This window comes from Phocoena phocoena, chromosome 19, assembly GCF_963924675.1.
Source record: "Phocoena phocoena chromosome 19, mPhoPho1.1, whole genome shotgun sequence".
Classification (NCBI taxonomy): Eukaryota; Metazoa; Chordata; class Mammalia; order Artiodactyla; family Phocoenidae; genus Phocoena; species Phocoena phocoena.
In genome coordinates, this window is record NC_089237.1 from 14,282,311 (window position 1) to 14,295,128 (window position 12,818).

General features: G+C 43.3%; 1 protein-coding gene and 1 pseudogene across 1 annotated transcript in view; one reads left to right on the forward strand and one right to left on the reverse strand.

The window, feature by feature from the left end:
* TEX2 (testis expressed 2) overlaps positions 1–12,818 on the forward strand; it is a 108,743-nt gene that overhangs the window by 37,849 nt on the left and 58,076 nt on the right. The window contains exon 2 of the mRNA XM_065896699.1: positions 9,913–11,575. Within this exon, the coding sequence (XP_065752771.1) occupies positions 9,938–11,575 (1,638 nt within the window). The 5' untranslated portion in view covers positions 9,913–9,937. The remainder of the gene's footprint in view (positions 1–9,912; positions 11,576–12,818) is intronic.
* LOC136139542 (U5 spliceosomal RNA) lies at positions 299–423 on the reverse strand (annotated as a pseudogene).

The window sequence follows — 12,818 nt, forward strand, 5'->3', positions numbered from 1 at the left end:
CTTTCTCCTTCCTTCAGCACTTCCTCTAATCTAGTATATGAGTTAGAAATTAATAATAATAATGTTGATAATAATAATGATAAGGGCCACATTACTATTTGTTCTAATGTAGAAGGACCAAGAAGAGGAGTTGCTGATAAATGAGTGGCCTGAAAGGAACTCTTTTCTCTTTTTATGTCTCTGTAGGACCCTGAGATTGAATTATTTCAAATACAGCTAGAGGTAGGAAGGGCAGTTATTATTAGAAAATTAGTCCAAAAAACTCACAAAAAACAAACCTATCAGATTCAGAGAGGTTATTATATCTGAGCTAATAAATGCCAACATTGAGTCTTGAAATAGCTCTTAATTTTTTTTCCCTCCCTACATGAATCTTTAGTAAAAGGCAAAATATTCATTCGATTATGAAGAGAAGCACGAGTATGGATAGCTCTTCATTTTTCATTGTACAGTCTGATTTATTGTTGATTGGTTTTTCATGGACTAATTAATGATGATAACCTTTTTGAGTGACTAGAAATAAAATAAATTTCATGGATGTTTGGTATTCTAACCCTGACTCCACTGAGGTTGATAGGTTCCTGGAGTTCATGATAGGGAGGGAAGCTGGCTACTGGCTTCCTGTTGAGGCCTTTTGTTTTTTATGAGTTCAGATTAGATGGGAGCCATTGATTTGTTCCTTATTTTTAGACTGGATAGAATAGAATCCTGCATCAATGCTGGGGAGAGGAACCCTTATTAGAGACTTTCTCTCTTTTTTTTTTCCACTTTCAAATTATTTGATTTATTCACTTAGGACTAGGCGATATCTGAGCTTCCCTTTCTATTGGAATATTCTGTGATTGAGTTTTGTTTATTTATTTTCTTACTTAAAAAATTTTTTTTAATTGGAGTGTAATTGCTTTACAATGTTGTGTTAGTTTCTGCTGTACAATGAAGTGAATCAGCTATATGTATACATATATCCCCTCCCTCTTGGACCCCCCTCCATCCCACCCATCTAGGTCATCACAGAGCACCGAGCTGAGCTCCCTGTGCTGTACAGCAAGTTCCCACTAGCTATCTATTTTACACATGGAGGGTATTTATCTCAAACCTAATCTCCCAGTTCGTCCCACCTTCCCCTCCTGTGTCCACATGTCCGTTCTCTACGTCTGTGTCTCTATTCCTGCCCTGCAAATAGGTTCTTCTGTACCGTTTTTCTAGATTACACACATATGCATTAATATACAATAGTTGTTTTTCTCTTTCTGACTTACTTCACTCTGTATGACAGACTCTAGGTCCATCCACTTCACTACAAATAACTCAGTTTCATTTCTTTTTATGGCTGAGTAGTATTCCATTGTATATATGTGCCACATCTTCTTTATCCATTCATCTGTCGATGGATACTTAGTCCACGTCCTGGCTGTTATAAATAGTGCTGCAATGAAGATTGTGTTACATGACTCTTTTTGAATTATGGTTTTCTCAGGATATATGCCCAGTAGTGGGACTGCTGGGTTGTATGGTAGCTCTATTTTTAGTTCTTTAAGGAACCTCATACTGTTCTCCATAGTGGCTGTATCAGTTTACATTCCCACCAATAGTGCAAGAGGGTTCCCTTTTCTCCACACCCTCTCCAGCATTTATTATTATTGATGATGGCCATTCTGACTGGTGTGAGGTGATACCTCACTATAGTTTTGATTTGCATTTCTCTAATAGTGATGTTGAGCATCTTTTCATGTGCCTCTTGGCCATCTGTATGTCTTTGTTGGTGAAATGTCTGTTTAGGTCTTCTGCCTGTTTTTTAATTGGGTTGTTTGTTTTTTTGATGTTGAGCTCCATGAGCTGTTCATGTATTTTGGAGATTAATCCTTTGTTGCTTCGTTTACAAAAATTTTGTCCCATTCTGAGGGTTGTCTTTTTGTCTTTATGGTTTCCTTTGCTGTGCAAAAGCTTTTAAGTTTAATTAGGTCCCAGTTGTTTGTTTTTATTTTCATTACTCTGATGAGGTGGGTCAAAAAAGATCTTGCTGTGGTTTATGTCAAAGAGTGTTTTTCCTATGTTTTCCTCTAAGAGTTTTATAGTGTCCAGTCTTACATTTAGGTCTTTAATCCATTTGGAGTTTATTTTTGTGTATGGTGTTAGATAGTGTTCTAACTTCATTCTTTTACATGTAGCTGTCCAGTTTTCCCAGCAGGCAACTTATTGAAGAGGCTGTCTTTCTCCATTGTATATCCTTGCCTCCTTTGTCATAAATTAGGTGACCATATGTGCGTGGGTTTATCTCTGGGCTTTCTGTCCTGTACCATTGATCTATATTTCTGTTATTGTGCCAGTACCATACTGTCTTGATTACTGTAGATTTGTAGTATAGTTTGAAGTCGGGGAGCCTGATTCCTCCAGTTCCATTTTTCTTTCTCAAGACTTCTTTGGCTATTCGGGGTCTTTTGTGTTTCCATACAAATTGTAACATTTTTTGTTCTAATTCTGTGAAGAACGCCATTGGTAGTTTGATAGAGATTGCATTGAATCTGTAGATTGCTTTGGGTAGTAGAGTCATTTGCACAGTGTTGATTCTTCCAATCCAAGAACATGGTATATTTCTCCATCTGTTTATGTCATCTTTGATTTCTTTCATCGGTGTTTTATAGTTTTCTGAGTACAAGCCTTTTGCCTCCTTAGGTAGGGTTATTCCTAGATATTTTATTCTTTTTGTTGTGACAGTAAATCTGATTGTTTCCTTAATTTCTCTTTCTGATTTTTCATTGTTAGTGTATAGGAATGCCAGAGATTTCTGTGCATTAATTTTGTATCTTGCAACCTTACCAAATTCATTGATTAGTTCTAGTAGTTTTCTGGTGGCATCTTTAGGTTTTTCTGCAAACAGTGACAGTTTTACTTCTTCTTTTCCAATTTGTATTCCTTTTATTTCTTTTTCTTCTCTGATTGCCATGGCTAGGACTTCCAAAACTATATTGAACAATAGTGGTGAGAGTGGACATCTGTGTCTTGTTCCTGATCTTAGTGGGAGTACTTTCAGTTGTTCACCATTGAGAGTGATGTTTGGTGTGGGTTTGTCATATATGGCCTTTATTATGTTGAGGTAGGTTCACTCCGTGCCCATTTACTGGGGAGTTTTTATCATAAATGGGTGTTGAGTTTTGTCAAAAGCTTTTTCTGCATCTACTGAGATGATCATATGGTTTTCATTCCTTAATTTGTTAATATGGTGTATTATGTTGATTGATTTGTATATATTGAAGAATCCTTGCATTCCTGGGATAAATCCCACTTGTTGATCATGTATGATCTTTTTAATGTGTTGTTGGATTCTGTTTGCTAGTATTTTGTTGAGGATTTTTGCATCTATGTTCATCAGTGATGTTGGTCTGTAATTTTCTTTTTTTGTGATATCTTTGTCTGGTTTTGGTATCAGAGTGATGGTGGCCTCATAGAACGAATTTGGGAATGTTCCTCCCTCTGCAATTTTTTTGGAATAGTTTGAGAAGGATAGGTGTTAGCTCTTCTCTAAATGTTTGATAGAATTCACCCTGTGAAGCCATCGGGTCTTGGACTTTTGTTTGCTGGAAAATTTTTAATTAGTTTCAATTTCATTACTTGTGATAGATCTGTTTATATTTTCTAATTCTTCCTGGTTGAGTCTTGGAAAATTGTACCTTTCCAAGAATTTGTCCATTTCTTCGTGGTTGTCCATTTTATTGGCATATTGTTATTTGTAGTAGTCTCTTATAATCCTTTATATTTCTGCGGTGTCAGTTGTGATTTCTCCTTTTTCATTTCTCCCTTTTTTTCTTGATGAGTGGCTAAAGGTTTATCAATTTTGTTTATCTTCTCAAAGAACCAACTTTTAATTTTATTGATCTTTGCTACTGTTTTCTTTGTTTCTATTTCATTTATTTCTGCTCCGATCTTTATGATTTTTTTCCCTTCTACTGACTTTGGGTTTTATTTGTTCTTCTTTCTCTGGTTGCTTTAGGTGTAAGGTTAGATTGTTTATTTGAGATTTTTCTTGTTTCTTGAGGTGAGATTGAATTGCTATAAACTTCCCCCTTAGAGCTGCTTTTGCTGTGTCCCATAGGTTTTGGGTTGTTGTGTTTTCGTTGTCATTTGTTTCTAGCTATTTTTTGATTTCTTCTTCCTTATTAGAGGCTTTCTCAATCTTAATGAGAGCTACGAACATTTTTACAAGGCATAGTAACTTTAATGGAGAGTTATAGTGAAGACTTTCATCAAGACCCATCACCAGAACTGTTTGAGATATGCTGCTTCCTTGAAACATACCTGACTAAGGCTAAGGTTTGGAGAGCGTTTGGCTCCAAATAGCTTCCCCCCACCCCCCAAAAGTATGGGAGCATAAATGAATACATTTGCATTTACAGTATTGTCTTAGAACATAACCACATGGTGCTATAAACACTAAAGAACAGTATGAGCTTTTTGAATAGAAATTGTTTTAGTGAGCATGATAAGTAGTTCAAAATATTACGTTATTTCATTCTAAAGTTTTGAATGGTGAAAATTTTTTTAAATTTTTTAATTAAGGTAAATTATACATAACATAAAATTTACCATTCTGTTTTTAAGTGTGCAACTCAGTAGTGTTAAGTATGTTCACATTGTTCTGCAACCAGTCTACAGACCTTTTTCATCATACAAAACCCTAACTGTATCTCCATTAAAAAACAACTCCCTATTTCCTACTACCCCCAGCCCCTGGTAACTGCCATCCTACTTTCTGTTTATTTGAATTTGACTACTTTAGCTAGCTCACATAAGTGGAATCATACAGTATTCATTTTTTTTGTAACTGGCTTACTTCACTTAGCTTAATGTCCTCGAAGCTCTCAGATCTAAGTGAGGGCTGTTTTGCTTCTGATTCATCTACTACCAGGTAGATAGATGTAGCCCTTTGGCATTCCAGCTCATTGTGGAACAGCCTCCAATTACGGCTCCATCTCAGCCAGCCCTTAACTTTGATTTCTGCTCAGGAGATCGATAAAATGAAGGTTCCAATTTGCCAGAATCATCCAATGTTTTGAGGGCAAGAGCGCCTTCTGTAGGGCTCATCCCTCTGGGGTTCTTAATTCCTTTTGGCCTGGTGGTTCCTTACTCAGTTGTTGAAGCTTCAGTGCTTTTCAGATTTTTTAAAAAATATGGATTTCATTGTTAGTTGTTTTCAGTAGAGTGGTGGACCTGATGATGGAGCCTGTTTTCCCAGACACCAGACCTCTGGCTTCAGTTTGTCAATGTTGCCTCTGCCACCCCATCCATTATGGGGCTGGACGGGGTTAATCTTTAGCACCTATTTGCTCATGACCAAATCAGACTTTTGTTTAAACATATCTCTGGCAGAAAATCATCCTATATGACAATGTGAGCTATAGGCCCTCCCCTCACAAGACTCAAAATCAGTGTTAAAACCCACGGTCTTGTGCTGGTGGCTTTGGAAGGAGACCTGCTGGGTGAGAAATGACCTTTTTTGACATTTCAATTCCTGAGGGCTTGAGATAAGATTGTCCCTTTTTTTTTTTTTTTTTTTGAGCCTGTTTATAATTGAATTGAGATAGCAGAGGGCAGGAGGCTACTTTTTTATGATGCTAGCTTGACAGGTGGATAACGAATTCTTATTTCCTAATCCTGCTAATCACATGCCAGCTGTTGAGAACTCAGCTTTTAGTTCCTGGTAGAGCTGTTCATGCCAGAGCACGGAAGGCAGGTACCAAGGCCAGGACAAGCAATCATAATGAGTGTCCATGACATGCTTGAGGAGGCAGATTGCTGTGGTGGCAAAGGCATCAGGACATGAGTGTCAAAAGCCTGTGTCTAGGGCTTCCCTGGTGGCGCAGTGGTTGAGAGTCCGCCTGCTGATGCAGGGGACACGGGTTCGTGCCCTGGTCCAGGAAGATCCCACATGCTGTGGAGCGGCTGGGCCTGTGAGCCATGGCCGCTGAGCCTGCGCATCCGGAGCCTGTGCTCCGCAACGGGAGAGGCCACAACAGTGAGAGGCCTGCGTACTGCAAAAAAAAAAAAAAAAAGCCCGTGTCTAACCGTCTCCCCGTCCCCTCCTCATTCAGTGCTGTGTTCTTGGACCAACCACGTAAAGTTCCTGGGCGACAGTCAGGTACTTTTCCTCTTGACCTTGGCTGTCCTGCAGTGCTGTGACTGTGGGAGGGTCGGTTTTACTGGCCCCAGCCGCCAGCTATTGAAGGATGGAGAGGAGGATGCTTGGAGGACTCCCCAGGAGGAGGAAGGAGTGGCCACTTGATGGTTTGTCTAGAACCCAAACCAGGGACTCGAGTTCCAGGACACACAGTTATCCAGCAGTTTGAGTCCTAGAAGCAGTCTTTGTTTATCTGGTCTAACCCCCTCATTTGCAGATAAGCAAACAGGGCCCTAAGATTTTCTTATATTTAAAAAGTAGTAGTGCTGCTCTAGCCTCACATGGCATGTTTTAGTGTAAAACTAGTGAGGTGGAGCTAGACTTCGGTCAGCATGGATTTGAGGGAGGTTACTCTAAACCTCTGAAGGCACTGCCTGAGCCCTGGAGAAAGACATTAGCCATGGTGAGCCAGACTACCTACTCTGGCTGGCTGCCTGGCACCTAGCTCTCTATGGGGCCCAGCTCAGGCCCAGTTGGCTGACACAGACCTCTGCGGTCAGGCCACTCAAGATGGCTGTTCTCTTGCTCTCCGTAGGTCCCCAGCCCGACCTGTGCCTGCTTCACCCACACTCTACTTACATGACTGACCTTCCTGCATGCTTGCCCCAGGCCTCAGTTAGTCATTGTTCTTATGAAAAGGGCGGTGAGGGGCATGCTCCACTGCTAGTTTCCCTGGTAACCAATGAGCAAACCTGATGTAAGTTCCCCCTATAACTGGCCGTCTTCCGTTGCCCCTGTGAGTGAAGGCTGCTGCCATGTCCTGCCCACCGTCCACCACCCAGGTGGGGTGTTGCTTCAGAACCTTGCTTCAGATATATAAGCTTCCCCATCCGTTAAACCGTTGATGTCTCCGTAGCTGCCTCCAGGGTCTTTCTTCTGTCTTGAAGCGGGGCGAGCACAGGGCTGTAGGCCTGCAGGGTGCAGCCCAACAAGACCTTAAGACAGTCTAGTCAGAGATCAGCAGAGGTCCCTTTAACCGGCAAGCCAAGGGGGCCCGACTATGTGTTGGAGGTTTGGGCAGATGGGCCCCTGATGGCCCTTCCTGGGCAGGTGCTGAGACCACAGGCTCCTGGACACACTGCTGTTTGGCCCTGTGGCCCTGGACTGGGCCTGACTTTGCCTGTGGACTCCCAGGCCATCCCACCCCCAACTATAAAAGAGCCTCTGCACTCTTGCCTTGCTCCTCAGAGGACGACACACACTGTTCGGCCCCCCAGTCATGCTCCCTGTATGTGCACCTGTGCCTACAATCACTTTTGCTACCAGTGAAGCAGCCTCAGAGCAGCAGAGCCTTTCAGATCATCCTTTATGTTATTAAAGCAATTTAAATAAAGCTGATTTTTCAGCCTGTTGAGAATTATCAGGTACCAAACTTTTAAAATTACCTCTGTAATTTTCTTTTAAAATTACCCTTATAAAAGTAGGTGACAGTTAAATGAAAAATGTGTGTTGCATTTGGTATTTTTCTTCTCACTAAGCCAACAAACCTGTTGGCTTTGAGATAACAGGGAAGGATTGTCCTGGACCCAAGGCTGTGTCTTTCTAGCTTGCTGCCAGCTCCTGGATTTAAATTGCTTTGTGTGATTGATAGAGATCACTCCCTTTTCTTGGATCCAATGGGGATAGGAGAGCCTGAGGGTCATGAATGAGCTTGGGCAAAACTCTGTTGAAAAATTTTTATGAAAGTAATTTCTCTCAAGTATTGATACTGAAATGTGTTGTTTCAGATGTGTCCTTTTGTGTGTCCTTGTTGTGACTGGGCCCTTGAACTGTAATTCTTGTCATCACTGGGTTATTTCCTGTTTCTAGGAAATAGTTTTTCTTGCCCACCTGCCCCAGGTTCCGCCCCTCCACCAATCCCCTCAACACACACACAGGTTTACCTTTTCTCTTGTTGGTAGTATCAGTTGCTAGCATTTTGAACATGAGTATTTGGTGGAAGACTTTAACTATAGGAGTTTTTCAAATTAAAGAAACAAGCAAGGGACTTCGCTGGTGGTCCAGTGGCTAAGACTCTGCACTCCCAATGCAGGGGCCCCGGGTTCGAGCCCTGGTCAGGGAACTAGGTCCCACATGCTGCAACTAAAGATCCCGCATGCTGCTACGAAGATCCTGCGTGCCGCAACTAAGACCCAGCACAGCCAAATAAATAAATAAATAAATAAGTATTTTTAAAAAGAAAAGAAAAAAAAGAAGCAAGCAACATAATGTTGATTGTCTATGGCAGATTACTTGTGTGCGTATATCATATTGGGTTGTGTACTATCACCTGTAAACATAAACGTAGGGTTTTAGATTTGGAAAGGACTCTTGGTGCCTCATTTAACAGATGAAGATTCTGAGACCCGTAGAGGTCTTGGCTTGTTCAAGGTCCCACAGAATCAGCTGGAAAAGGAGCAAGTATCAGAAGCCCTATTTCCTGGTCCCAAGGCTGCTCTTTCCTCTCTCGCATGATGCCTCTCTCGTACTGGTGGTCTCCCCCGGCTCCCCAACACCCACCCTCCATCCTGGACATGGAGAATAGACCCATGTGTCAGGACACACCATGCCTGTGCTCATCTTCATGGCTTTGTCCCTTCTTTCTAATCACACCCATTTAACCACAACCTACCCCTCAGTTTAAAAGAGCGAGCGGGTGTCCTACCGTCCACGCTGCTCTCACCCTCCTCAGAACGCCTGAAGGTCACTCCTCAAGTGCGTTTTAGCTCCTTTGACGGGGTTTCTTTCCAGATTGTGTTCATTTCCCTCTTGTAGGACCTGTCATGATGCCTTGTTCCCAATAAATGGGCCGTAAGTGAATAGGGGGAGATGTAATGCACTGGGTGTCACAGGGTGCGCTTGGCTTCTTTTGTTTTTCTGCCCAGCTTTTCAGGTGTCTGTTTTCGCTACAGCAACTAAGCTCCTGAAGGGCAGAAAGCAGAGCCTGCATGTCTCTTGCCCTAGCTCTTAGCAGAGTTCTCAGTTGGTGGTGGGTTGCAGCATTGAGACTTCATTTTCCTGCCCTTTGATTCTTGGATTCAGTTTAAAATACAAGTTTGCTTTATCTTGAAGCCTCAGAAAATGGCCATGTCTTCATGGATGCCTAAATACTCTGGCCTTAGGGTACCTACCATTTGGGGAATAAAGAAGCTGACAGATCACAGCAGTTAGTTTACATATTTCCCTTACCACCCTTGGATACTTTGCTCCTTATATGCAGTGGCAAGATATATGAGCATTGGTGGGAGACGCAAAAGAATTGTTAGGATTGCTGTGAAAATTGCAATGAAAGCAGTAACCCTCCAGGATTAGCTTTTTATAGCTGGAAAACCACTGGTGAAATTTTTATTCCAAGATCCTCAAAATCGCCAGGATGCTGCATTTTAGCCTGTTGGACTTCTGAAGTAATACTGGTAGCAACTGTTGTGCAGGTCTTTGAGGCCTTGCAATATAGAATTACTGATAGAAATGAGCCAGTTAAGAGGGAGGAAATGATGAGTTAGATGTTGTGAAGGAAAACAGATTGTACGGGGTTTATAACACTGGTTTGTAGTTTGCTCATAAAAGAGAATGCCTAACTGGAATTTATCTGATGAAAATCAAACCATTAAACCTGCTCAAGTAAAAACAGTGGCCATCTGCCAAGTAAAAGCATAATCACCATTTAGAAGTGAGCTTCACGTGCATTCCTGTCCACACACACCAGCGTGTCCCGTGGAGAAACCGCTTTCTGACTCCTGGTTTTCTCGCTGTTTTCACAGAGCCTGAGCCCTTGTGAAGCCGGCGATGACAAGTCTGAATGGTCGCCATGCCGAAAAAACCATTGACATGCCAAAACCGTCAACCCCCAGAGTGCACGTGCAGAGGTCCGTGTCCCGAGACACTATCGCCATCCACTTCTCGGCATCCGGGGAGGAGGAGGAGGAAGAGGAGGAGGAGTTCAGGGAGTACCTGGAGGAGGGGCTGGACGACCAAAGCATTGTAACGGGGCTCGAAGCCAAGGAAGACCTGTATCTTGAACCCCAGGGTGGCCATGACCCTGCTGGCCCTGGCGCCCAGCTCATCCTGGCAGACGGACTGTCCGTGTCCCCTGCCATCTTGCCCGTCTCCGAGAACACTGCAAAGCTGCTGGAGCCCCCTCCTGCAGCAGCACAAGTATTAAGCACGGTGCCATTGGCTCTGTCCCCGGGCTTGTCTTCGTCGGGGCCCTTAGCTAGCTCTCCCAGCGTGTCGTCCCTTTCTGAGCAGAAAACCAGTTCTTCCTCCCCGCTCTCCTCGCCTTCCAGGTCTCCCATCCTCCCTTCCAGTGCCTCGTCCTCCACCCTTTCCAGCGCAAAGCCCTTCATGAGCCTCGTGAAGTCCCTGTCGACCGAGGTGGAGCCAAAAGAATCCCCCCACCCGCCACGGCACCGGCACTTGATGAAGACGTTAGTCAAGTCTCTGTCCACCGACACCTCCAGGCAAGAGTCAGATAACGTGTCGTACAAGCCACCCGACTCCAAGCTGAATTTACACCTGTTCAAGCAGTTCACGCAGCCACGAAACACAGGTGGAGATTCCAAAACTGCACCCTCTTCCCCTCTGACGTCGCCTTCCGATACACGCTCCTTTTTTAAAGTGCCCGAAATGGAGGCGAAAATCGAAGACACTAAGCGACGCCTTTCCGAAGTCATATATGACCCTTTTCAGCTTTTTAGTAAAATTATAGGGGAAGAAAGTGGCAGCCATAGGCCCAAAGCCTTATCTTCAAGTGCTTCAGAGCTCTCCAATCTGTCCAGCCTGAACGGTCACTTGGAAAGCAATAACAACTACAGCATCAAGGAGGAGGAGTGTGACTCCGAGGGCGAGGGCTTGGGGAGCGACCCTGGCGTCCCCAGGAGTGACCATCCCCAGTCCTCCGAGGACCCTGTGAGAGAGGCAGAACCGAAGAGTTCTCAGGGGAGCAGTCTGAAGGAGGTAGGCCTGAAGACCGGCTCTCTGGTTCTTGAGAGGTGCTCTCTGTCTGCCTTGGTGAGCAAAGAGGATGAAGAGTTTTGCGAACTGTACACTGAGGACTTTGATTTGGAAACGGAGGGAGAGAGTAAAGCTGAGAGGCTCTCAGAAGTCCCTCTCAAGCCAGAGGTGCTGGCGGACGATGGCACGGCTCTGGACCGTGACCACGAGGTGGACTCGGCCATGCAGCACCCCGAATTGCCCGTGAAGACTCTGGGCTTCTTTGTCATGTGTGTCTATGCGTACCTCATCCTCCCCCTCCCCCAGTACGTGAGTGGACTCTTTCTGGGCATTGGCCTTGGATTCATGACTGCAGTTTGCATGATTTGGTTTTTTACACCACCAAGTGCTCATAAATATCACAGATTACATAAAAATCTACAACACTGGAACCCAAGGTCTCTGGATATCAAAGAACCTGAGATACTGAAGGTAAGCCTCTCCGCAGTAGCTGGCTGGCATCCAGCCTCATTTTAGATCTGACTTTATTCTTTTAGTTCATTGTCACAGGTTTTTGCCCAAGCAGTGTTTTTAAGACTTTGGGATCTGTTCATTCTCCAGGCACCCAAGAGACTTGTTTGGTAAACCTCATTCTAGTTCAGGTTTTGCCAGTTCACCATGTGGTTTTTCAAGGCTCTCCATGGCTCTGGAGAGTAGCATTTCCATCCAGTTTCCATTCCAGTCTCTCTCTAAATTTGCCAGGGATTTGCTACTTGCTCAGGATTCATTATAGCTAAGTCTGTTAGGATTAAATATTCTTGAGATCTCGGAGCAGGGTTAAATACTCCTGGAATGCAAGAGAAGGGACAGAGGAAGAGAAAGCAGACTAACGTCAGGGGTGGGCCACTGCTGGCACTACTCTTTGCCCTGCACACAGTGGGGTCTGGGCTCTAGAAGGAGGCATCACTTTCCCGTGCATATCAGATCTCAGGATTTGGGCCTCCTGAGGGACGGCCGAGGCAAACCACTAGGGTGCAGAAAGAAACTACTAGAACTTCCATTTGTGTTTATTTCTGCATATTTAAAAAGTTTCTGGTTGTTGTGTGTTTCACAGTATACACCATATAGAAGTACAGCTGTAGCTTGTATAGGTCATAAGTCATAGGCACATACACACTTCTTTGTATATATATATTTTAATTTTGGTAAAATACACCTAACAGAATTTACCATCTTAACCATTTTTAAGTGTACAGTTCAGCGGTATTATATTTAATATTCATTCACATTGTTGTACAGTCATCACTACCATCCAGCTTGTAAAACTGAAACTCTAAACCCACTAAACAATAACTCCCTATTTTCCGTTCTGCCTGGCTCCTGGTAACCACCGTTTTACTTTCTGTTTTTTTTATTTTGAATACTCTAAGTGTGTCATATTAGTGGAATCACACAGTATTTGTCTTTTTGTGACTGGCTTGTTTCACTTGGAATAATGTCCACAAGGTTCTAACCTGTTGTAGCATATTGCAGAATTTTGTTCCTTTTTTAAGGCTGAATAATATTCCATTGTATGTCTATACTTACTACATTTTGCTTATCCATTCATCTGTTGGTGGACACTGGGTTGTTTCCACATTTTTGCTATTGTGAGTAATGCTGCTATGAACGTGGGTGTATAAACAGGTTTTCAAGACCCTGCTTTCAATTCTTTGGGGTATGTACCCAAAAGTGA